Source organism: Choloepus didactylus, chromosome 4 (assembly GCF_015220235.1).
Source record: "Choloepus didactylus isolate mChoDid1 chromosome 4, mChoDid1.pri, whole genome shotgun sequence".
Lineage (NCBI taxonomy): Eukaryota > Metazoa > Chordata > Mammalia > Pilosa > Megalonychidae > Choloepus > Choloepus didactylus.
In genome coordinates, this window is record NC_051310.1 from 93,734,117 (window position 1) to 93,759,672 (window position 25,556).

At 40.1% G+C, this 25,556-nt stretch overlaps 1 protein-coding gene and 1 pseudogene across 4 annotated transcripts in view; one reads left to right on the forward strand and one right to left on the reverse strand.

Annotated features, from left to right (window-relative positions):
• Positions 1-9,683, reverse strand: part of CRTC3 (CREB regulated transcription coactivator 3) — a 135,720-nt gene extending 126,037 nt beyond the window's left edge. For all 4 annotated transcript variants that reach the window (XM_037833109.1, XM_037833108.1, XM_037833107.1 and 1 more), the window contains exons 1-2: positions 9,402-9,683; positions 1,343-1,441 (exon numbers count right to left, since the gene is read on the reverse strand). In XM_037833109.1, the coding sequence (XP_037689037.1) occupies positions 1,343-1,441; positions 9,402-9,533 (231 nt within the window). In that variant the 5' untranslated portion in view covers positions 9,534-9,683. The remainder of the gene's footprint in view (positions 1-1,342; positions 1,442-9,401) is intronic.
• Positions 9,684-15,012: 5,329 nt separating this feature from the next.
• LOC119531645 lies at positions 15,013-17,080 on the forward strand (annotated as a pseudogene).
• The last annotated feature ends 8,476 nt before the right edge of the window (positions 17,081-25,556 follow it).

A 25,556-nucleotide genomic window follows, 5' to 3' on the forward strand; every position in this document is an offset into this window, starting at 1 on the left:
TTCATCCCATTCCCCAAGGACAGACTTCAGTCAAGAAACTATCACATTTATTAGCCAAAAGAACAAACTTTACTGCAATATGGGAATAGGATTAGCCAAAAGAACAAACTACTGCAATCTGGGAATAGGAAACAGGAGGGAGGCATCATAGTAAAGTCTATAGAACTCTAACGATGAGAAAAAGTACCACAAAATTGGGATCTCAAAGATAGCAAACCTTGACACTGCTCTATTTTCTGAAGAATGTGTTTCTGCTTTATGCTGGACCTGGATACTGAGAGATCCAATGGGCCAAAGTATAAGACAGTTTGAGCTACACAGGTAGACCTCTAATACAAGCAGAATAGTGCTGGGATTCCAGTGTTATCATTATATTAAAGACAAGATTCCAGTGTAAATAGGACAGAAATATGTTCATATCGTACTTTCTTTAATCACCATTGAATTTATGAGTTGTGATTAATAGCACTCTTAAATTAGATAATACTTTTGTTCAACATCATCAAACAAGTGAACTCAGTTTTCAGAACAAACATAGACAACACTTTTTAAATGGCTAGGCATCCAAATGAATCCAGTTATGCTTCATCTTAGAGTTTATATTTTGTCTTCAACAACAAATCTTAAATTGTGTGATTAAAATGACAGGATCCTAATTTTTCAGATTAGCATATCTAAATAGGTCTATTTCAGATCATAACAACAGTACCATATATCATTGTCTGAAACATCAACTCCACATTGTTTTGAGCGAGGCTCTTCTCTGATATGAATTATAAAAACACCCTACGGCACTGCACCAATCTAAACTCAGTATTACCTATCCAGGCCTCAGACATGCACTTTCCAACATGGTAGCCACTAGCCACACAAGGCTATCAGGCACTTAAAGTGTGTCTAGTCTGAATTGAGATGTGCTTTAAGAATAAAATACATACCAGATTTCAATTAATTAGTACCAAAAAGAAAAGTGAAATATCCCACTGATATTTTCATATTGATTACATGTCGAAATGATAATATTTTGGACATATTGGGTTAAATTAAAATATATCATTAATATTAATTCACTTGTTTCTTTTTACTTTGTTCAATGTGGCTACTAGAAAAATTTAAATTACACATGTGGCTCCCATTATACTTCTACTGAACAGTGCTGCCTTAGACCATTTGTGAAATAACATTTTCTTATGCTGCAGAAACTATGAAAAAGAATATTGATGGACTGCCCAGAAGAATATTGAACTCAAGATCTAAACTACAGAAGTTCGTTTCCTTTTGATATGCATGCCTATCTTTTCCCACTCCATTCAGCTTGAAGAAAGTGAATATCTGGAGGTACCTGAAATTCCGACGCACTGCTACGTAGCTGGCTCACATTTGGTAAGGACCCTCCGTGGTACTGTGTGAGGCGCAGTTGCTGAAGCTTCTGAAACTGAACCTAGAAACAAAGCCATTTCAAGAAAGTTGAGAGATGACAGCAAAGATTTGAAAGAAGCCTCCAACTATGGTATTTTGTAGTGAGAATGGTTCAAAAGGAAAAGTCGTGGTTTCAATTTCTTCTCTACTTAAAGGATTACAACCTTCAGGTTTCCGGTGCTTCCTGGTTTTGGATTACTCTATTTTTTGGAGAGAATTTACCCATGTTTCAAATGTCCCGTATGCTATGATAATGAGGTACTCTTGCAAGGTCTTTGAGCGTGTATGTGTAGGCGTGCAGGCACAATCTTTAACAGTGATAAAAGAACGTCTTAAAGAAAAACTAAGCTATCATCTACAACCCTAACACATTACCTGTTTTCCTTTCTCAGTGCTCTTTTCCAGTATACTAACTGATGGTTATGATCATAACACAGATACAATCTTGCATGCTCACATCATATTAAACCTTTTCTGTTATTACCTAATCATTTCTAATGACTACAGAAAATTTCTTCTTCTAAATTATTTCCTTAGAACATGTTCCAAAGAGTGATTACTAAGTCACTGGGTATGTTCCTTTTGATAGCTCCTGATACATACTGCCAAAATGCTTTCTAAAGGGGTTTACCATTTTAATATGAGAAAACAATTTCACCAAAAACTCAATAACATTAACTGGGGCAAGGAATGAGGCCAATTTAACAGATATAAAATGGTATCCCACAATTTTAATATGCTTTTTTTCTGCAAGTTATTCTTTACTTCATTTTTCAAAAGGCAGTAAACTGATTACAGTTCTTGTAAACCCCAAAATGGTTCCATCTGGACTGCTGCATTTCTAAAATAATAAATTAGCTTTGTAGTTATATAACCCTTGGCACTTATAATCATATAGAAAAGAAAGAGGTTATAAATGGGTGCTCCAAGGCAGATTTTTACTCTTTCATTACTCTCTGCTTCACTGTCTTGTCTAATAAAATAAAACTATTGGATCTGAGTCCCTAAGATAGGCCAGGTGCCGTCTAAAGTGCTTTGTACACTTCACCCCTAACATACAATCATCCTCACCGCCATGCAAGGGAAACTTGTATTATCTCTCCAGGTCTGGGAGATCAGATTCAGAGAAGTTTCGAAACTTGTCCAAGAACACACAGCTAGCAGGAGGCCAAGCCACACTGTCTAACTCAAAGCCCACACTCCTATTTGGCCATGCTCTTTTCCTTTGTTCTGTTTCTTCCTTTATGACCATATTATTTACAAGCACAGAGACAGCTGAAGTTTAGTTGACCGATAGCATTGCTGAAACTATCAGGCTTCTGAGTTTGTTTTTACTTTTTATAGTGAAAAATTTCAAATATATACAAATATAGAAATCAATACAATGAAATCCTTCCTACCCATCATCCAACTTTAACAATTACCAATTTATGCCCAATCCTCTACTACTACCTCATGAAAAAATAAATCCCAGACATAATATTATGTCATATTTCAATATGCATCTCCATAAGATAGGGATTGGTATCTAGAAGTTTTAAAGGCATACGAAACCTTTGTCTGCCTTAACTTCCTTAAACCCACAGTAAATGATTTTTCAAACACACCTGCACTGGGAGATAGTTATAATCTATTAATCAAAAGCCAGATCTGAGAGCCAAATATGAGGAGGACATGGAAAGTTTTTTGCATCTATGAACTGAATTAAATGAACACAGTCTCTCAGCTTTAGATGTTAACATTCTAAAAGCACTTGACTCTACCCTTGAAATTCTCTCACCAAAATTCCTAGCCACCTTGATCTTAAGTCTTTCATTTCTTCTTCCATCAGATTGTCCATTTATTCACTTTTATAAAAAACTTCAACTATGTGTAAGGTACTGGGCCAGGCATTGGCTTATTGAAATGAATTTGAGCCAAAGTTTCTGCCTTCAGGGAGCTCCCACAAAGGCTTCAACTCTTACCCACAAGCCTTGACACTTCAACAGACTAAATTCTAAATCTAGCTAGAGACCTGCCTTCAACTGAGTTTAAGGCCCTCTCACAGTCTCTCACATCTGCTCTACCCCCCAAAGTCCCTATTTTCAGAGCCTTCAGAGACTTCTGTACTAAAGTCCCAAAGGGCATTAGATTTGGAATCACACACCTTTGTAACTTGGGGCTCCCATGTGGTTGGGTAAATTATTCTGACTCTACCTCACAAAGATGATGTGAAGGAATAAAAGAGGTAGCAGACATGACAGTGGTATGTAAAATGTAAAGCACCAGACAATTTCTCAAGATAGTAGCATTATTATGATAGTCCCAGTTACTTCTTAAAACCTTGAGTTATTTTAATGTTTTCCTCTTTCAAAATTTAAAATTACTGAGCCAGAAAGAACCATAGAGACTGTCTTCAAAACCTTCATGTTAACAGATGATGAAAATGATGAGCAAAGAATGATTAGCCTAGAGCTGAGATCACAGACTGGTAGCCCACACATCACATTTAGCCTAGAGTGTTCTGTTGGACCCACATGATGGTGACCCACTCAATGTTTTAAATTTTAATTTTAAAATTGAGAGACCCCATAACAATCTGAATTTCCAACTTATCTTGATTGAAAGATTAGGTTCACACCAAACCCACTGTTGCATGGCAACAATGGATGGAGCTGAGAAGTGGCTGCCCTGTTACCTAACGCTTAGGGTCTCGTGTTTGCCCAAGTCCTCACTGTACCCGATGGCCCAAGATCAGCTGCCATTTATCATCTCATTCCTGGCCTTTCCACACATCTTCCTTACCTGCCTGACCCTGTTATTTGAGTTAGTAATCTCTGTCCTAAGGTCACATACTTTAGTGGAATGTCCTTCCATGCCCATAAGCAATAAGATCCTAGCCTCATTAACTCCTTCTTTTTTAAGGTGTCTCAAGATTCAACACATTCCCAATCAAAATCCCAGCAGTTCTTAATAAAAATTGACAAGATAATTCTAAAATTCCTATGAATGTGCAAATGACCTAGAATATCCAAGGCAATTTTTAAAAAGAAGAGCAAAGTTGTAGGACATATGTGACATGATTTCAAGACTTACTATAGTAATCAAGATGGGTGGTATTGTCAAAAAAATAAAAAAAAGAGAGATGCATAGATCAACGGAACAGAAGAGCATCCAAAATAGAATCAAACATATATTTATATGTCAATTGATTTGTGGCAAAGGTGCCACAGCAATCCAGTGGAGAAAGTCTTTTCAATAAATGTTGTTGGTACAACTGGGTATCCTTATGGAAAAAAAGAAGTGGCTGTGTAATATATAGACCTTCAGCATGACAGCCCGTCATTTCTCCAAAATGAGGAAAATACTAGACACACACCCCAGGGGTCATTCTGAGGGCTACATGAGATAATGCATAAAGTGTTTAACACAGCGCCTGGCAAAAGAGAAAGCACTCAATATTTAGCCCAAACCTAATCTTTCTAGTCTTCTCTCTCTACTCCTCTCTGAGATCTCACTACTCCACAACATATCTACTGCTTGCTTATTTTCATATAAAAACAATGGTTTTCTTCCAAACATTCAAGCCAAATTAACACTCCAGGTTGATGTACTGAGCTTAGCCTTTTGTTTCTCAACACCACAAGCTGCCCTTCATAGCCAAACTTCTTGAACAAGTTTCCAAACCTGTCTCTATTCACTCCTTAACGCCCTGCAACCGATGAACTCTATGAATGCAGCAATTCTCACCAAGGTTACCCATGACCTCTGCATGATTTGGCCAAAGGACATGGTCCTTATCCTGCTAGACCCAGCCAGCAGCACAGAGCTCCCTCCTCTTCACAGTAACCCTCCTGGCTTTTCTCCTACCTTTCTGATTGCTTTTCAGTCTTTTCTGCTGACTCCTTCTCCTTTACCTCCCTTTTAAATGGTAGAGTTCCTCAGCTTTTCCTAGGCCCTCTTTATTTTCACCCTATAGCAGGGAACACAAACTCAAAAGCCTCCAGATGTCAAGTAGGGAAGATAAATATGTGAAGCAGGCTGGTCTCACCATGAGGAACACTAGAGGGAGTGGTGGGGTCTGTGGCAAACTGAAGAGTACATACCTGCCTTATCTAATAAGGACAGCCATTACTTAGCTCCAGACAATTGCTGCCATGCAGAAATACGGGGCCAGTGTCACCAGATGATCTCATTGTTTCAAAAGAAGCCGAGTCCAGATTTTAATATAAAACCCCAATGTTTATTGTTGGCCCTTATTTTTTTTCAAACACATTTTAGGAAAAAAAAAAAATCAGAGCGCCAAATACAGAATTTAAGCCACCAGTCTGCTATATCTGTTTTAGACATTCTTCTTAGGCAGCTGACTCTCCTCCTGCAGCTATATGCCAAAGGCTTACAAAGTTATATCACTAACCCAGACTTCTTCCTGTGCTCCAGTTATAAACAACAGCCTGCTGAACTTCAAGCTCAACATCTCCCGAAGGCAAACCTGCTCCTCGGTCAGTGTTCCCTTTCTCGATGCAGGATATCCTGAAATGGCTCAAGCTTGAAAGCTGGAGATCATCCTTGAGCCCTTCCTCTCCTTCACCATCCCCTCCCCATTCCATTCACCGAGTTCATTCTCTCAACTTGCAGTCTGTTCACCTCCCTGCCTTCCCTGATGCTGCCACCTAGTCCACGTGGCCATCACAAGTCCTAGACTATTTCAGCCTCAAAACTGTTCCTCTGCCACCTCCTCCTCTAGTCCATTCACCATTGAAAACACAAATCTCCCCTGGTAACACCCCATCAATTATTTTCCATTGGCCTTAGGATCAAGTCCCAAATCCTGTCCCCACTATGTGAGCTTTGTGAGCCTCTCCAGCCTCATTTCAAGTCATCTACCAGATCCCCTTGCTGAACCTCAGTTCTCTGTGTCCAAAACACTTTCCCTCTCTCAACACACAAATATATATCCTCAAATATTTTCCCCACTCCCGGTCATCCTTTAGACCAGAGGAAGAGGTGAGTACTCCCTACCATACACTTCCAGAGTTCCATCTACTACTCCCCCGTTTTGTAACATTAATCAAAATGTGTCCTTACTATTAAAAAGGAATGTCTTCCTCACTGAATCCTAAAATCTGTGAGAAGGAGATTGTGTCTTGCTTACTCACTACTACATCCCCAGTGTCCATCCAAATTGCTGGCACACACTGGGGACTCAACAAATATTTGTTAAACAAACTAATAAGATAAATAAACTTGAAGAGAGGCACCATGCCTTTATCCTACCCCACACCCCATTAACCAGAGTGGGGACTCAGTTACTGCCAAATGAATACATTAACGAATGAACAAAGGAACAGCCTCTTCCCATGCATACCTGCCTCCTCTCTTCCCTCTTCTTACCATCCCAGGCGTCACCACTGAACTAAACTTCCTAGTATTCCTTTCTTAAAAATTTCCCACTACTTCCTGATAAAGCATGATACATCCTGATATAGCTTTCCTGATAAGCTCTCCATATCTTGATCTATCTCACCTATCAGGCAAATAGAATTTAACTACAAAGCTGAAGGACTGACTGATTATTTAGGACCTGAAGCCCAACACAGGCTCAGAGGGGAAAGTGTGCTGGGATCAACTGGCCATGTCTGCCCCATCAATTAGCAATGTCTGCCCAGGCTGATAATTGGAAGGCAGTATATCTGCTATCCAGCTACCAATAATGAACTGGTTGGATTCTTCTCCAAATGGGATCTATGGGCCCTTGGAGGTTCACAGACACATACTTGGGGATCTAAGAGTTCTCTATGAAAAGTGTTTCGATTTTGTGGTTTCATGAGAAAATATCCCTTAAAATTGTTGAAATAAGCAAATATCACTAGGCAAATTCAGTGCTCTACATGCATCTGTGTTTATGAACACACTGGAGCCAAGTAGTATTACTTAACTTGCAACTGGCCAAGGAGGAAAAAAACACAGGCAGATTTAACATGTAAATGATGCCTTGCAACAGGTGAAGGGCAAAGTAACATCACAGTTTTGTAGTAATTAGAATAGAGAAAAGTGGTGTCTGAATCAAGTTATCACATGGGCCACAGTAGATTAGACTTGCTAAATTCAAAAGAACTTGGGCTATAGTGGTATTAGTAGCATATTTACATTGAGAGCCTCAACTGAGTTCAGCAAAATGGCATGTCACATTAAGTTAATATTGTTAATTTTAATTTATTGCATTGTAACTTTGCATTTATTTTGCACATATGTTTTGGTTTATGTTTGTATCATAGCTATAAGCAAAGGATTTTTTATACAAGTTTGTTTGAACATATTTGGGTAATACAATCAAACTAATTTAAGTGAACATTGAGGATCTGTGAGAGATTTTTGTTTTTACTTGTGGCCTCACCTGTCAGGGATGTTTTAAAGGGGATTTGTGTATTGGGTGAGGCATTGGATCAACTCTAGGTATATAGACATATATAGTGCATGTATTGTTCACATAAAAGATATGCATCCCAACAACACATAACAACACAGGCCCCAACATTAATCCTCAGCTTTTCCCAACCATTTTTCTCAATGTGCTCTGAACTTGTCATGCTCCTCCCTGAATCAAATCAAGGTTACAAATGTAAATGCCTGTGGATGTCAGGTAGGTAAAAAATAAGTAAAGTCAGCTAGGGCAAGAGAAAAAATTTTCTTGAAATCCTCAGCTTTCTTTATATATTTTTTCTCAGTTTTGATAGAAATGCAAGTTAAGAGATAGTTCACGTTCCCCTCAACTCCACTAAAATAAAACACCATCGTAAATATGTTAAATGATCACTGACATCTAAACCTCAATGTGGAGGAACATGACAGGGAGTAGTGTGGACCATGACAAATTAGAGGGCTCATGCTCCAATTGAGGGGGACAGCTGATGGCTGTCATATAGGAATTCAGTATTAGTATTATAATATTACCGGGTCTCCCAATCTCCCAGTTTATATATATATATATCTGAAATAGATTCAGAAATTGTTTCCAAACACTTAGCATCTGCAACTCAGTGAGCCCAGGACCAGCAGTTTGCAACTCTGCTCTCAGCTTTCCTTAAAGCAGCCTCCCCTCCATCCGCCCCCAAGATCTGAATATCCTCCCCCATTCTCTCGCTGGTCCTTCAAGGTCAGCATCCAGAATCCTCAAGGCCTGCCCCACTCAGGCTGACACCCCTTCTCTGCAATCCTGCGTGGACACTCCCGTTGGCGTTCCATCCTCCACTACCTCATTTAACTGTTATCTAACCTCGCCGGGTGTTTGTCTCCTCAGGACTCGCACCTTACTCACACCTCCAGGAACCTTCACGGTCATCAGCAACGCTGCACACCTTGTCAGTTCTCATTAAATATCCTGAGGTGAACAGAGTAAGCTAGACGTGATAAAGTACCTCCAAGGAAGGAACGCAGGAAAGCCTCATACTCGTAATCAATATACAACGCAATCACCTCATGGTACCAAGACCCTAAACCGCCCGGGGACGGCCCTGTATTTACATGTGCAGAGAGCTCTCCTGCTGGAGCAAGTGACACTCCCGGGCCCCCGAGGCCCTCCAGGACCACCAGTTCCGAAGACCTCGCTGGTGGTGGATGTTCCGAGCAATGAGAAGCCGCAGTGCCCCAGCCGACGCGAGGCTCTGTCTGGCCTCCGAGATGTTTGTGATTTCCTCTCGGGGTTCCCGGTCATCCTTCCCTTAGGCTGCCCTCACAAGGGCGCCCGCCTTCCCCGGCTCGGCCCCTTCCCATCTCCGCGATCGCCAGGCCCCGCGACACCCCAACTCCACCGCGATGGAAAACGGCAAGCGGGAATTGGAAAGCGGAGAAGCGCCGAGGCCGCGGTCGCTCCGACCCCCGGCTGCCAGGAGCCGGTTCCCGGGCGCGGCCCCGCCATCGCCTCGGCCCCACGACCTCTCACCCGCCGCGCGGGTCCCTCCCGCGGTCGTAGCCGCCCCGCCCGCGCCGGCCCCGGCCCTCACCCGCGACAGGGTGAGGTCGGTCATGAGCTGCTCGAAGGCCCGCGTCTCTTCGGCCTGCCGCTGCGTGTGCAGCGCGATCTTCTCACTGAACTTCCGCGGGTTGGCGCTGCCCGAGCCCGGCGAGGCGGCCATGGCGCGGGCCCGGCGCTAGCAGGAGGGGGAAGGCGGCAGGCACGGGGCCTGCGTTGTGGCCCGCGCGTCCCTCCGCAGGCCACCAAAGCCGCCACTCGAAGCCTGTCCTCCCGCGCGACCGGGCAGAGGAGCCGCGGCGGCCCCAGGGCCAGCAAACGGCCGGGAGCGCGCCGAGGTCCGCCCCCGCGCGCCCGGCCCCGCCCTCGGCGCGGCCCGCCCAGCCTCCCGCCGCCGCGACCCGGCCCGGCGCGGCCCCCAGCCGCTCGCTGCCCCGGCCCGGCCTCGCCGCCGCCCAGGCCCGGCCTCCCCGCCGCCCGCCGCCCGCCGCCCGCCGCCCCGGCCCTGCCCGGCGTCTGCGCCTCCCGGCTCGGCGCTCGCGGACTGAGGGCTTTACGAGGCTCCCCGAGCCTGGCTGAGGACCCCGCCAGCCGAGAAGGCAGACACAGAGAACCCCGTGAGCGAAGCAAAACGGATCCGACGTGTGGGAGATGGGGTACCATTTTACTGAAATTTTGCAATTTAGGGCTATCCTGACCTTTGGATTTACTTTTAGAACAGAGTTTTGCCCATATTCCCCCCCAAATTACGATAATTTACATCACAGAAGGAAAATTGGACGACTTAACCTTGAGCAATTCTTTCAACCTCGGTTCCCACATTGGGTGGGGGGTAAAGCACCCCCTTCAGTCCACCTACTCCGGGCTCCCTTCCACCGCTGGTTTGTTTCGCAGTCTTCTGGGACCACCCAAGAAAAAAGTAACCAACTCTGGATCGTAGTTCTTAAAACTCCCCCTTGTTTTGTACGTAGACACCATCCCTGCCCTAGGGCAGCCTCTTGCCTCCTCAGCCCAGGTGCCTGTTCCAGGTGCTTTTCAAGTCTCCCACTGGCCACTCCAAAACCCCAGCTCCAGCCAGGTGCCAACCCCACCTTTTAAACCCAGCCAGTCAGCCCCAGCGGTTTTCCATCTTCTTTTGAAAATGTAATTTTCACCTGCCTCCATTCTTTCAATATAGTCGTATGTTAATTTTTGGTTAAGGCAATGTTTAGTGTTCCCGTAGTGTACTATAGTTCAATTTTTGTCCCAATTTTTAGTTTTCTTGGAGTGAAAAATTGCCTGAGTTTTGTATTTGCTTAGATTTCTCTCTATCCATTACAAATTCTTTCCCATATTCTCTGACAGAATTGTGAAACTCCTCTGTACGTAATCAAACACATTACAGAATCTATCAGTGATCAGTTTTTGGGGGGAAACTTCTTTCCTGGGGTTCTTTGCCTTCTTGCTCCAACCTGGACCAGTTGCTCTCCAGGCCTGCTGCCGGGCAATACTGCCGAGCTGCCCTCACCAACCCACCTTTGTCTCCTGTGTTCCGACCTCTGCTTCCTGCGTCCCAGGTTGTCTTTTTTCGTGTGCCCCTTCTTTTTGGGGAAGTACATTCTCCAATAGTTTCCTGAGAAAAAGGGTACAAAGAGGTAAAAGCTTTGAGACATTGTGTGAAGATGTTTTTATTTTGCCCAAACTGATTGACAGTTTGGCTAAGAAGAGTCTTTGTTGGAGATCCTTTTCACTTAGAATTTTTTTTTTTTCACTTCCGGTGTTGCTAATGGGAAGGCCACTCACATTCTGTTTCCCTTTCCTGTGTAGGTGACCTGGTTTTTTGTGGGTTGTTGTTGTTTATTTATTGTTTTTTATTTTTTTCCCTTCTGTGAAGGCTTAGTGTTCTGATATTTTATGATGATGTGCCTTGGTTGGGTCTGTTTTTGTTCAGGTATGTGTGTGGAAACTGGAAACTCATGTCATTCAGTTGTGGAAAATTGTCTTTTATCTTTATGGTAATTTTTTCTCTTCATTTTTTTGCTCTTTCTTTCTGGAACTTCTGTTAGTCAGTTAATGGGTCTCCTAAATTACTTTTCTAAAATTTTCCTACTTTTTCTCTCCTATATTCTATTGCTTTGTCTTTTTATTGTTGGTCTATTTCCTGATAAATTTTCTCGACTCTATCTTCCAACCATTTTGTTGAACTTTTATTTTTGCTATCATATTTTTAATTTCCAGGAGTTCTTTCCTGTTTTCTGAATGTTTTTTCTTTGTACTCATCTGTACTCATTTCATGGATGCAATTTTCTCTTATCTCTCTGAGGGTATTAATTATAGGTTGTTTACATTTTCTTCTCCTCCTTACTTGTCTCTGTTTTGTCTGAGTTCATTTTTTTCTGTTTGTTTGTTTTGGTCTCCACCTGAAGGCTTTCCCCAAACCTCCTGTGATTCTTGACTCTATTGTTAGGACAGAGACACTACATTTGTGTAGATTCTTTGTTTCTGGGGAAAAAAAAGTTTTAAAAAAATAATGTTTGTATATATCTTATAGAAGAGAATGCTACTTGCCTCCCACTATTCATTCTTCCCCCTTCTTCCCAGCTAAAGACAGCTAAAATCTACACTTCCCATTCTCCCTCACAAATTGGTGTGGCCATGTGACCATGTTCCACCCAACAGGATGTGAGCAGAAGTGATGCCGGCAACTTTGGGATCATGCCGTTAAATGAAAAGGAAAATGGCTGTCTCTTCCCTTGTGTCTCTTTGTCACTGGCTGGAATGCAGATGTGGTGACACCCTCTGGAGCAACCACTAGATGAACACTATGTTGAGAATGGGAGAACAACAGTGACAAAGGAGCCTGGGTCCCCAGCACAGTGGTACCACAACATTAGCTCTGAACAGTTTCTAGGCTATTACATGAGAGAGAGACAACTTCAATTTGTTTAAAGCTCTTTGGCCTCTGTTACAGAAATTGAACTAGCACCCATTATACTTACATAGAAAATTTTTAGAAGCATAGCGACATATGGTTAACCATAATTGCCTTTGCAGTTGTGGGGATTACTGGGGATTTATCTTCTACTTCATACATTTCCATATTATTTAATTTTTAAAAACAAGTATGTATTACTGTTAAAATCAGGAAAAAAATAAAAGAATACTATTTAGTTTTAATTAACTTACTGGAAACTCTGTGTGCCTGTGCAGGGATTGTTAACTGGTGAACCTTGCTATAGGGTGACCTAGTGGAGACTCAGCTTTTCATTGTACATCCACCCAGATATCAGTACTTCTGGGAATATTTTTTCTCTCAGGTACGTCTGTTTCTCCTCCCTTAAGAATCCTCTGGTCTACTATCCAGGAGTGTAAGTCTGACAGCTGGTGTTCTGGGAGCCAGGTAGGAAAGAGAGCTGACTCTCTCCTAATCCCCTTGTTTTATGTGTAGACATTCTCTTAATCCCACTGTTTTTATGTGTAGACATTCTCTTAATCCCCGTTTGCAGATGGTACCTCACTCCCACCTTTTACTTTGCTCACTCTAATTCCAGACCTCTCTGGTTCGGTTTCTCCAGAGTGAACCTCCTGTCTCTGTCGGGAGGAAAGGGGGTAGTCACTTGGCTTTGAACAATTGGAGAGGAGAGCTGGGTGCCTAACTACTCCTTGTACAGATTTTCAACCAATCTTTGTGTTTTCATCCCTGTCCTTCTCCTCTTCTGGTGCCTCTGGTCCTCTGAAGTTCTTTGGTGCAAATCAGCTTGCTTTTTATTAGTTTCTCCCTTACCCCCCTGCTTCCCAGTACTTTGGTTTCAGCTTTCTGTTATCATTGGTTTATGTGTGGTAGGCTATGGCCAAGCCAACCTTTGGAAAGTACTTTCCTGGATAAAAGTTAAAGGTTAAGGCACAGGCAAAGGGAGGTTGTATAAGATAGATGTATCAAGAATTTCAGGACCCAGAACCTGGACCTAGAATGGTTACCTGGCTTGCAGAGTGGCAAAATTATTTCTCTACATATCACCATAACATGAATTGTTTCCAAGTGCTGATGTGGCCCCTCTGGCAAAGGGTAGAATTAAAAATGTGGAAGAGTTTTTGTTTTTGTTTTTGTTTTGAGCTCCTCTGGTCTGCTAATCATAGCCACCACCATCATGGACATCCTGTTATGAGGAACAGAATGGAAACACTGGGAATTCACACTTACTCAGATGTATCCTTTGTCCTAAGTCAGGGGTTGACACATTTTTTTTTTCTGTAAATGGCCAGATAGTAAATATTTCAGGTTTTCCTAACATTTTGTTTTGTTATAAATTTGGGGAGTAATTTCCCTTCATGGAAAAAAAAAAGTATTTCCTAGGTCTTTCATTGTCCTAAGCTTTATTAAAAGCTTAAAGTCAGGTTCTGTTCTACCTTCCTCCTTATCCACCATTTTTCAGAAGGTGTTCCATGGAGCAGCTAACAGAAACTTCCTGAAAAAGTAAAAAGGGATAGATTGCATGGTCAAATAATTTGGGAAAAGCTATATTACATGAAGTTAAACAGGTTTCTTGTTTGTAGGACTTATCAGAGCTTTTTAATATGCTGAAGTGTGTTGTGACTTCCAAGAGGAATAATGGGATGTATTAACATTTCTCAAACTTTCTTGATCATAGAATAAATACTTCTTTCTGAGGAGCGCTTTCTGGCCCAGCATTCCAGTGTTCACCATTCTTTCCCCAGCATCAAGTTAGTCTATACTACTTTCAAAATATCTCTAAAATTCACCCACCTCTTTCCATCCTAACAGGTTGTCAAATCTCTCACTAATTGAGACTTTCATTGCCCCACTTGTGTATCAGTGAGGGTCCCACTTGGAGACAGATGGCATACTCAAACCGAGTAATTTGAAGAGTAAAAAGGTAGAGCAGGGTTTAGGGACAGTGCAGTACCACTTGGGGCTAGTAACAGCAGAAATCATTAGCATTCTAGGCTTGGAGGGGTACAGGGGGATCAGTTACTGGAACTGGAAGAGGGTGGTTTATGGCAGGGGCCGCCTGACACAACTCTGGTCTTTGGTAACAAGAGGCAGCCGGGTCAGTGACCAAGCAGCATGAATCCTAACCTCACTTTCTCCCAGGCTCCAGGTTCTGGTGGTGCCCTGCATTGGCCTAACCCCCACAACCAGAAACTGGAGGGAAACAATAATGCAGTCCATGTGGCCACTTTCCCAGGATGCACAACAGGGTGAAGCAGGGAGAGTTGGTCTAGGGGGCAAATAGAAGATATCCAGCACAACCTGTCTGGAGTCTTGCCCCACCACCCCATATCATCCTCCACATTAGAACAAGTACTCTTTCTAAAGCCCAGTCACACTCTTGTGCTTAAAATCCATCAGTTGATCTCCATTGTTCTTGAAACAAAATCAGTGGTTTAGTACTAGTTTATGAGAGCTGATTGTTAGCATCTCCAACTCCACATTCAGTGACCAGTGACATCAAATTGGTAGCTTGAAATCAGCTATGGAGGAGTATTTACACATGGAATTGGTGAATGCTAGTAATCAGGGCTTTTTTTTTTTTCCTTTCAGAGAGCTGCATATTAAAATGAAGGCATTTTATCAAACATTTTGTTTTGTTATAAATTCAGGGAGTAATTTCCCTTCATGGAAAAAAAAAAAAGTATTTCCAAGGTCTTTCATTGAAAAAGCTTAGAAACACTGACCAACCTACTGGTGATGTGCACCCGGATCGGCACCCAAAGTATATTCTCTAAATACCATTTCCCACTAAAAATAACAAGGTCTCCTTGTAGAAATGGCTGATTCCAGGTCTGGGTGAGAAACGTAACAAAATGAGGTGGGAACATCTTATTATGCCAGAAAGCAAGGGACTCTTCAAAGATTACTGTGGTCATGTCAGAAGGACTCAGGTGGCCTGGAGAGAGGGGGCTGGTGTCCTACTTCAGAGCTGCAGCCAGGGAGGAGTAGCCGCTGCAGCCCAGTACTGGGCCCTTAGGTTGGAGGAAAAGACTGCAGACAATCCCAGTGCTGCCAACAGGAACAGGAAGATCTGGAAGATCAAGAAGTTCATCAAGAGCTTGGAGGCACCCACAGGTGAGTGCCATGTCTGGCCACCCAGTGTCCTCCTAGTTCCCTGACCCATGGCTGGATGAGGAGAACCAGGCACCAGCCAACTGTTGTCTTCTGGACCTCTGGCAATGGCACAAGCATGATTTCGTTGGTTATTCCTCCCAAAGACCAGATTTCACAAGTGACAAAAATGTTAGCCAATGAGTTTGGAACTGCATCTAACATTAAGTCACAAGTAAACCACCTTTCAGTCCTGGGAGCCATTGTATCTGTACAACAAAGACTCGAACTTGAAAACCAAGTAACTCCAAATGGTCTTCTTCTTTACTGTGGAAAAATTGCAGTGGAAGAAGGAACGGAAAAGAAAATCAACATTGACTGAGCCTTTCACACCAATTAATACGTCATTGTCTTTGTGTGACAACAAATTCCAGACAGAGGCTCTTACAGCACTACTTTCAGGTGATAGCAAGTTTGACTTCATTGGAATAGATGGTAGTGGTGCACTTTGGGGCACTCTCCAAGGAAACACAAGAGAAGTCCTGCACAATTTCCTTGTGGATCTCCCAAAAAAACATGGTAGAGGAGGTCATTTTGCCTGTTTAAGAATGAAAAAATGACATAATTATGACCGGAAAGTAGCTGAGACTACTGTGCAGCTGTTTATTTCTGGGGACAACGTGAATGTGCCTTGTCTCAGTTTAGCTGGATCTGCTGACTTTAAAACTGAACTAAGTCAATCTGATATGTTTTCTCAAAGGTTGCAATCAAGTTTTAAAAGTAGCGATATCTCCTATGGCAGTGAAAATGAATTCAACCAGGATTTGAGTTATCTACTGAAGTTCTCTCCAAAGTGAAATTTATTCAAGAGAAGAAATTAATAGGGCAATATTTTGATGAAATCAGCCAGGACTTGGGCAAGTACTGTTTTGGAGTTGAAAATGTACTAAAGGCTTTGGAATGGAAGCTGTAGAGATTCTAATAGTCTATGAAAATCTGGATATAATGAGATACGTTCTTCATTGCCAATGCACAAAAGGGGAGAAAATTCTCTAAATCCAGAACAAGAGAAAGATAAATCTCATTTCACAGACAAAGAGAAAGGACAGGAACATGAGCTGATTGAGAGCATGCCCTTGCTGGAGTGGATTGCTAACACTATTTTTAAAATTCAGAGCTACATTGGAAATTTCACAGATAAATCACAAGAAAGATCCCAGTTTGTGAAAGGATTTGGTGGAATTGGTATCTTGTGAAACTGAGTAGATTTCCAGGGAATGAAATACCAAGGAGGAGATGATGGGTTTTTTTACCTTGATGACTACCAGGTAGTCAACATAGGTCTGGCAAAATGTACCTTATCCTCTAATATTCGACCCAAGGAGCATATCCATGATGGAATCCAAAAAGATCTCTGCCTTATAATTGGAACATTTCCAGAGCTTAATCCTTAAGCATTGGATAGTGAGAAGAAAACCAAAACAAAACTAGACCCATCTCTACACTTTGGTTTGTCATGATGTCAGCACAGCAGCCTACAACTACGTTCCTAAATGCCACATGGGACCAATTTTAAAAAGAATCCCAGTTTTTTCTTTTATTCAGTGGTGAAATTGGTTGTTCTTGTATTTTATGAAAAAAAAAAAAGATTTTTTTAACCTTCATACATAGAAGCAAAAATACTTTAATTGCTGTTAACCTTCAAAAATTAATAGAAGGGAGATCATACTGGTTTGTTTCTTATTTTGATCAAGAGAAAAATGGTTTCTTATTTGATTAGAGAAAAATTGCTGCATTTTGCAGTGATGTTTACATGGCATTCTCAGTTTAGACTGCATACGTGGTGAAATGTTGGTGGGGGAAAGGACTCAGGAGCTGCTGTGAAGGTACATTTACTGGTACTGGCCAAAGAGAGGACAATCTGATTATATATGTATTTACAGTGGTTTGAAACATAAAAGCCATGAGTTCATAATGATTTAAAACAAACAAACAAACCTCATTGTCACCTTCAGAAGATGCTAGAGAACCATTTCATTCTGAAAACTACTAAAAGTAAAGGAGAATCAACCGTTCATCTTTTCCTATATGAATGTTCATTAAGATAACCAAATCGTTGAAGGAAAATTCTTCTTTTTAGAAGAATTCTGACATAAGTAAAGAAGGAATTATAGACTTAGAATATTACCATTTTGCAACCACTAATGAAATAAGAAATCTAGGTAGTCATCATTAATGGCTGCTGAATCCCTGTGATGTGATGAAAAGCTGGTGGGAAGCTTTATAATGAATGGGCAAGTTGGCAAAAGCTGAACCAACTGATCATTCTTTATATCATAAAAAGAGAAGCCCCACATGTGGTGTAATAGGAAGTAAAACATCACTTCTGAAATATTGTTCCCCAAAATTGACACTGAATCTTATTGACATGGATGCAATAAGAAACCCAGAATGTAGAAATTAATTTTAAAAAGTGGGAGGGAGATTTTCAACTAAGAGATTTAGGAGTTCTATCAACGAATTATAATTTGTGGACCTTATTTGGCACCTAATTCAAAGAGTTTAAAAATGTTTATGATGACTAGGGAAATTTAAACACTGACTGCATTTGTTTTTCCTCTTGGGTTTTTTTTTTTTTTTTTTTTTTTGGATAGACTGTTTTTTAGAACAAATGTAGGTTTACAGAAAAATTATGCAAAAAGTACAGAATTCCCATATACTGCTCCCCCCCCCCAGTTTCATCTATTATTAACATTTTGCGTTAGTGTGGTATGATTGTTACAACTGATGAACCAATACTATTATATTATTAACTAAAATACATAGTTTACATTAGGGTTCACCTTTTGTAATGTCCAGTTCTAAATACACAACACATTTTTATTATGGTAACATATATACAACATAAAATTTTCCATTTTAACCATTTGCAATTATATAATTCAGTGGCATTAATTATATTCACAATGTTGTGCCACCATCACCACCATGTATTACCAAAACCTTTCTATCACCCCAGACCCCATACAGAAACTCCATACCAATGAAGCATTAACCCCATTCTCTACCCCTATGCACCTGGCTCCTGGTTACCAGTATTCCAGTTTCTGAAATTTGAATTTGCATATTCTAATTCTTTCATATAAGTGAGCTCATACAATATTTCACCTTTTTTATCTGGCTTATTTCTCTCAACCTGATATCTTCAAGGTACTTCTGTGTTGTAGCATGTATCAGAATTTCATTCCTTTTTATAGCCGAATAATATTCCATTGTGTGTGTGTGTATGCGCGCGCGCGTGTGTGTGTATACTCTGCTTATTGTGGTTTTGAGTTGCATTTCCCTAATGGCTAATGATGTTGAGCATATTTTCATGTGCTTATTTGCCACCTGTATATCTTCCTTGGAGAAATGTCTCCTAAAGTCCTTGGCCAATTTTTTAATTGCTTTGTCCTTCTTATTGAATTGTAGTTCTTTATATATTATGGATAGTAAATCCTCATTAAAGATACAGTCTCCAAATATTTTTTCCCATTCTGTAAGTTGACTTTTTTTTCCTCAGCATGTAATTTTTTTACATTTTTTATTGTGAAATATAACATATATATAGAAAAGTGATAACATTCAAAGTACGATTTAACAAACAGCAAATTTCAAAGAATGTTATGAGTTACAGTGACACTATTTCAGTTATTTCCTTATTGTGAAATATAACTATACACAGAGGGGTGATAACTTTCAAAGTGTGATTTAAAATAGTTATATAGGGAATTTCAAAGAATGTTATGGGTTACTATTACACAGTTTCAGTTATTTCCATATTGTGAAATATAACATATATACAGAAAGGTGATAACTTTCAAAGTACAATTTAATGAGTAGCTATAGAACAAATTTCAAAGAATGTTATGGGTCACAGATCCATTTCAGTTATTTCCTTGTAGCTATTCTAATACCCTAGCAACTGAAAAAAAAATATAATTAAAAAAACATTTATATAAACATTCAGTATTCATAATCCTTTGTTCAATTCCATCGTGTCTGATTCTACCTCTTCCTCTCATTTAATCACTTTCTCAATCTTCAAGGATGTCTAGGCAGTGCTACCCTAACTTGTTCATATTGAAAAGGAGTGTTGACATTATGGGAAAGGGGGGGCGCATCTGGCTGATGTTCTTGAAGAGGCTGTTGCCTCTAGGTTTGGGGACTTATCTGGCATAGGAACACTCTGGAGGATTTAAGTTTCTGAGAAATAAACTTAGTGAGTGAAACTTTATCATAGAGTCTCAGATAGGGACCAGGGTATTCTTTAGGGTTTTCAGGACTACTGTTGAGTTGGGCTTGTTCTACTGTGCCCATTTTGGATCTCTAGCTGAAGCTTGCATAAGAGTAACCTCCAGGATAGCCTCTCGACTCTATTTGAAATCTCTTAGCCACTGAAACCTTATTTTGTTACCTTTCTTTCCCCACTTTTGGTCAAAATGGCATTCTCAATCCCTCGATGCCACGGTCAAGCTCATTCCTGGGGTGCATGTCCCACATTGCCAAAGAGACTCACTTACTTGGGAATCATGTCCCACATAGGGGATGGGTGATGAATTTATTTGTAGAGTTGGTCTTAGAGAGAGAAAGGTCACATCTGAGAAACAAAACAAGTTCTCTGGGGGTGACTCATAGGCATAAGCATAGGTGGGCATAGCCTCCCCTTTACAGCCATAAGTTTCACAAGAGCAAGCCTTAAGATTGAGGACTTGACTTATTAAGTAGGGAGTTCCTAATTTCATATAGCATATATTCTCTCCAAGACAGTGTCTCACATTATCTTCACTTAGTTGTACAATCATCATCACTCTCAATTTTAAACAATTATCATAACCTAAAACACCCCAAAGCCCTTATCAGCCTCTAATTATTTATCCCTAGTATTTGTGTGGTACTAGTAAGGTATTCCTATTAAGTATAGTCCCTAGTATGCAATACATAGTTTTTCCCATATACCATTCTGTTGTTGACTCTTTGTACCAGTGTCATATCTTAGAAGAATATCATGCAAGCATGTATTTGTATTTGTAGTGCTAATCTGTGGGATACATGCCTTTAAACAATCACTTTCGATCATGTTCACCTTCAGTACAACATGTATATAGTCCCATTTATGAACACTCATCACCCCTGTCCATTCCCATACCTTTAAGTTTACCCTCATTAACATCTCTATACATATTAGGTTATCATTCCCCCTTCACTAGCTTCTGTCTATCTCTGCGTACCCTATATTATGCATTATAAGGCATTGATTTTACATTGTTCAGGGAGTTCACATTTGTGATAACATAACAGTATCTCTCCTTTTGTCTCTGACATATTTCTTTCAGCATTATGTCTTCAAGGCTCATCCATGTTGTCTTATGTTTCAGGACCTCATTCCTTCTTACAGCTGCATAGTATTCCATCATATGTATATACATTTTGTTTATCCACTCATCTGTTAAAGGACACTTGGATTGTTTCCATCTCTTGGCAAATGTGAACAATGCCACTGTGAACATTGGTGTGCAAGTGTCTGTTCATGTCAATGCTTTCAGATCTTCTGGGTATATACCAAGAAGTGGAATTTCATTTCTGGATTGTAGGGTAACTCGATATCTAGTTTTCTGAGGAACTGCCGAACTGTCTTCCACAGGTGCTGTACCATTATACATTCCCACCAGCAATGAAAAAAGAGTTCCAATTTCTCCATATCCTCTCCAGCATTTGTAGTTTCCTGTTTGTTTAATGGCAGCCATTCTTATAGGTGTGAGATGATATCTGATTGTGGTTTCGATTTGCGTTTCCCTAGTAGCTAGTGAAGATGAACATTTTTTCATGTGTTTTTAGCCATTTGTTTCCTCTTCAGAAAAATGCCCTTCATGTCTTTTGCCCATTTTATAATTGGACTGTTTGTACTACTGTTGTTCAGTTGTAAGATTTCTTTATATATGCAGGATAACAGTTTCTTATCAAATATATGGTTTCCAAATATTTTCTTCCATTGCATTGGCTGCTGCTTCAGCTTTTTGACAAATTCCATTGAAGTACAGAAGCTTTTGATTTTGAGAAGTTCCCATTTACCTATTTTATCTTTCATTGCTTGTGGTTTGGGTATAAGGTCTAAGAAGCTACCTCCTAATACTAGGTCTTGAAAATCTTTACCTACATTATCTTCTAGGAGTTTTATAGTGTAAGTCCTCCCACTTCATTCTTATGTTTAGAATGTTTTTGGCAATTGTGGGCCCCTTTCCCTTCCAAATAAATTTGGTAACTAGTTTTCTCAAGTCTACAAAGTAGGTTGTTGGAATTTTTATTGGAATTGTGTTGAATCTGTAGATCACTTTGGGTAGAATTGACATCTTAACAATGTTTAGCCTTCCTATCCATGAACATGGAATATCTTGCCACCTAATTAGGTCCTCTTTGTTTTCTTTTAGTAATGTTTTGTAATTTTCTCTGTAGAGGTCTTTTACATCCTTAGTTAAGTTTATTCCTAGATACTTGATTTTTTAGTTGCTATTGTGAATGGAATTTTTTTCTTGATTGCCTCTTCAGTTAGGTCATTACTACTGTATAGGAACGTTACTCACTTAAGTGCATTCATCTTGTATCCTGCCACTCTGCTGAATTTGCTTATTAGCTGAAGTAGCTTTGTTATCAATTTCTCAGGATTTTCCAAATATAAGATCATATCATCTGCAAATAATGACAGTTTTACTTCTTCCTTTCCAATTTGGATGCTTTTTTTTTTGTCTTGGCAAATTGCTCTGGCTAGAACTTCTAGCACGATGTTGAATAACAGTGGTGACAGTGGGCATCCTTGTCTCATTCCTGATGTTCGAGGGGAAGGCTTTCAGTCTCTCACCATTGAGTACTATGCTGGCTGTGGGTTTTTCATATATGCCCTTTATCATACTGAGGAAGTTTCCTTAAATTCCTACCTTTTGAAGTGTTTTTATCAAAAAGGGATGCTGAATTTTGTCAAATGCTTTTTCAGCATCTATTGAGATGATCATTTGATTTTTTTCCTTTCAATTTGTTAATGTGTGTATTACACTGATTGATTTTTTTATGCTGAACCACCCTTACACGCCAGGAATGAACTCCACTTGGTCATAGTGTGTGATTCTTTTAGTGTGCCTTTGGATTCGATTTGCAAGTATTTTGTTGAGAAGTTTTGCATCTATATTCATTAGGGAGATTGGCCTGTAGTTTTCCTTTTATGTAGTATTTTTATCTGGTTTTGGTATTAGAGTGATATTAGCTTCATAAAATGAGATAGGTAGTGTATTACTTAGGGTTCTCTAGGGAAACAGAATCAATGAGAGATATCTATAAACATAACATTTATAAAAGTGTCTCACTCAAGTATGGGTATGCACGAGTCCAAATTCCAAAGGGCAGGCAGCAAACTGGCAACTCCAATGAAGATGTTCGATGAACTCCTCGGGAAACGAACTGGCAACTTGGATGAACTCCTCAGGAAACACTTCACTGGTCAGCCAAAGAAGTGAAGGCCCTCTGTCTTGCTTAAAAGTCTTCAACTGATTGGATTAAATCCATCTGACTGCATTCTCTTATTGTGGAAGACATGCCCTTCGTTGATTCATCAGTCACAGCTGCAGCCAACTGACTGATGATTTAATAAACCAGCCTGTTGGTTTATTAACCAGCCACAAATATCCTCGCAGCAACAGTTAGACCAGTGCTTGCTTGACCAGACAGCTGGGTACCATGACCTGGCCCAGTTGACACATGAACCTAACCATCACAGGTAGTGTTCCTTTTTTCTTCAATTTTTTGAAAGAATTTGAGCAGGAATGGTGTCAGTAAAATTCCCCTGTGAAGCCTTCTGGACCTGGGCTTTTAATTTTATGAAGATTTTTGATGACTCATTGGATCTCTTTACTTGTGATTGGTTTGTTGAGGTCTTCTGTTTCTTCTTGAGTCAGTCTAGGTTGTTCCTGTGTTTCCAGGAAAATGTCTGTTTCCTCTAAGTTGTCTAGTTTGTTGGTGTACAGTTGTTCATAGTCTCCTCTTATGATTTTTTTTTTAATTTTTTGGGATCCATAGTATTGACCCCACTCTCATTTCTGATTTTATTTTGGTCTTCTCTCTTTTTGAGTTTTTCACTCTAGCTAAGGGTCTGTCAATCTTGTTGATCTTTTCAAAGAACCAATTTTTGGTTTTATTTATTATTTTTTATTTTGTTCTCCAGATCTCTTATTTCTACTTTAATTTTCTACTTGCTTTAGGGTTAGTTGGTGATCATTCTCTAGCCTCTTCAGTTGTTCAGTTAGGTCTATGGTTTTAGCTCTTTCTTCCTTTTTGATGTATGCATTTAGAGCTATAAATTTCCCTCTTAGCACTGCCTTCACTGCATCCCATAGGTTTTGATATGTTGTGTTCTCATTTTCATTTGTCTCTAGATATTTACCACTTTCTCTTGCAATTTCTTCTTTGAACCACTGGTTGTTTAGGAGTGTGTTGTTTACCCTCCATATATTTGAAAGATGTGGTTCTTTGGTGGTTATTGATTTCTAGTTGCATTCCATTGTGGTCAGAGAATGTGCTTTGAATAATTTCAATCTTTTTAAATTTATTAAGCCTTGTTTTTGTGCCTCAGCATATGATTCATCCTGGAGAACATTCCATGAGCGCTAGAGAAGAATGTATATCCTGGTAATTTGGGATGTAATGATCCATATATGTCTGTTAAGTCTAATTCATTTATCACATTGTTTAGGTTCTCATTTACTTTATTGGTCCTCTGTCTAGTTGTTCTATCTATAGAAGAGAGTGTATTGAAGTGTCCCGCTATTGTTGTAGAAATGGCTATTACTTCCTTCAGTTTTGTCTCATGGACTTTGGAGATCCTTGATTGGGTGCATAAAGATTTAAGGTTGTTATTTCTTCTTGGTGAATTGTCCCTTTTATTAATTATTAGTATATATTGTCTTTCTTTGACTCTTATGACATCTTTGAATTAAAAGTCTATTTTGTCTGATATTAGTATAGCTACCCCTGCTTTCTTTTGGTTGCAGTTTGCATGGAATATTTTTTTCCATCTTTCCACTTTCTATCTCTTTGTGTTGCTGGGTCTAAGATGAGTCTCTTGTAAACAGCATCTCAATGGGTCATACTCTTTAATCCATTCTGCCAGTCTGTATCTTTTAATTGAGGTGTTTAATCCTTTCACATTCAAAGTTATTACTGTGAAGGCAGTTCTTGAACTGGCCATCTTATCCTTTGGTTTTTAGTTGTCAGGTTTGTTTTTTCCAATTCTTTTTCCTTTAAGTTACCGTTACTAATACTCTTCAGTTCTGTGCCCTTTTCCAGACCTCTCTCTCCTTTTTTTTCTCAGCTGGTAGAGCTCCATTTAGTATTTCCTGCAGGATAGGTCTCTTGTTAACAAATTCTCTCAGCATTTGTTTGTCTGTGAAAATTTTAAACTCTCCCTCCATTTTGAAGGAGAGCTTTTCTGGATACAGAATTCTTGGGTGGCAGTTTTTCTCTTTCCGAACCTTAAATATGTCACATCACTGCCTTCTTGCCTCCATGGTGCCCACTGAGTGGTTAGTACTTAGTCTTATGTGATTTCCCTTGTATGTGGTGAATTGCTTCTCTCTTGCTGCTTTCAGGACTTTCTCCTTCTCTTCAGAATTCGACAGTCTGATTAGTACATGTCTCAGAGTGGGTCTATTTGGATTTATTCTATTTGGTGTTCATTGGGCTTCTTTGATTTGCATATTTATGTCATTTAGAAGGGTCGGGAAGTTTCCCCCAACTATGTCCTCAACTAGCCCTTTACTCTTCTCTTCTCCTTTGGGGACACCAATAATTCTTGTATTTGTGCACTTCATGTTGTTGTTCATTTCCAAGATCCATTTCAAATTTTTCGATTTTTTTCACCATTTGTTCTCTTGTGCATTCGTATTCAATTGTCATGTCCTCTAATTCACTTATTCTTTCTTCTGCCTCTTCAAATCTGCTGTTGTGTGTCTCTAGTATATTTTTAATTTGATCTACAGTACCTTTTATTTCTATAAGATCTGCTGTTTTTTAATTTGTTCTTTCAAATTCTTCTTTCTTGCTCTTCTAAAGTCTTCTTGA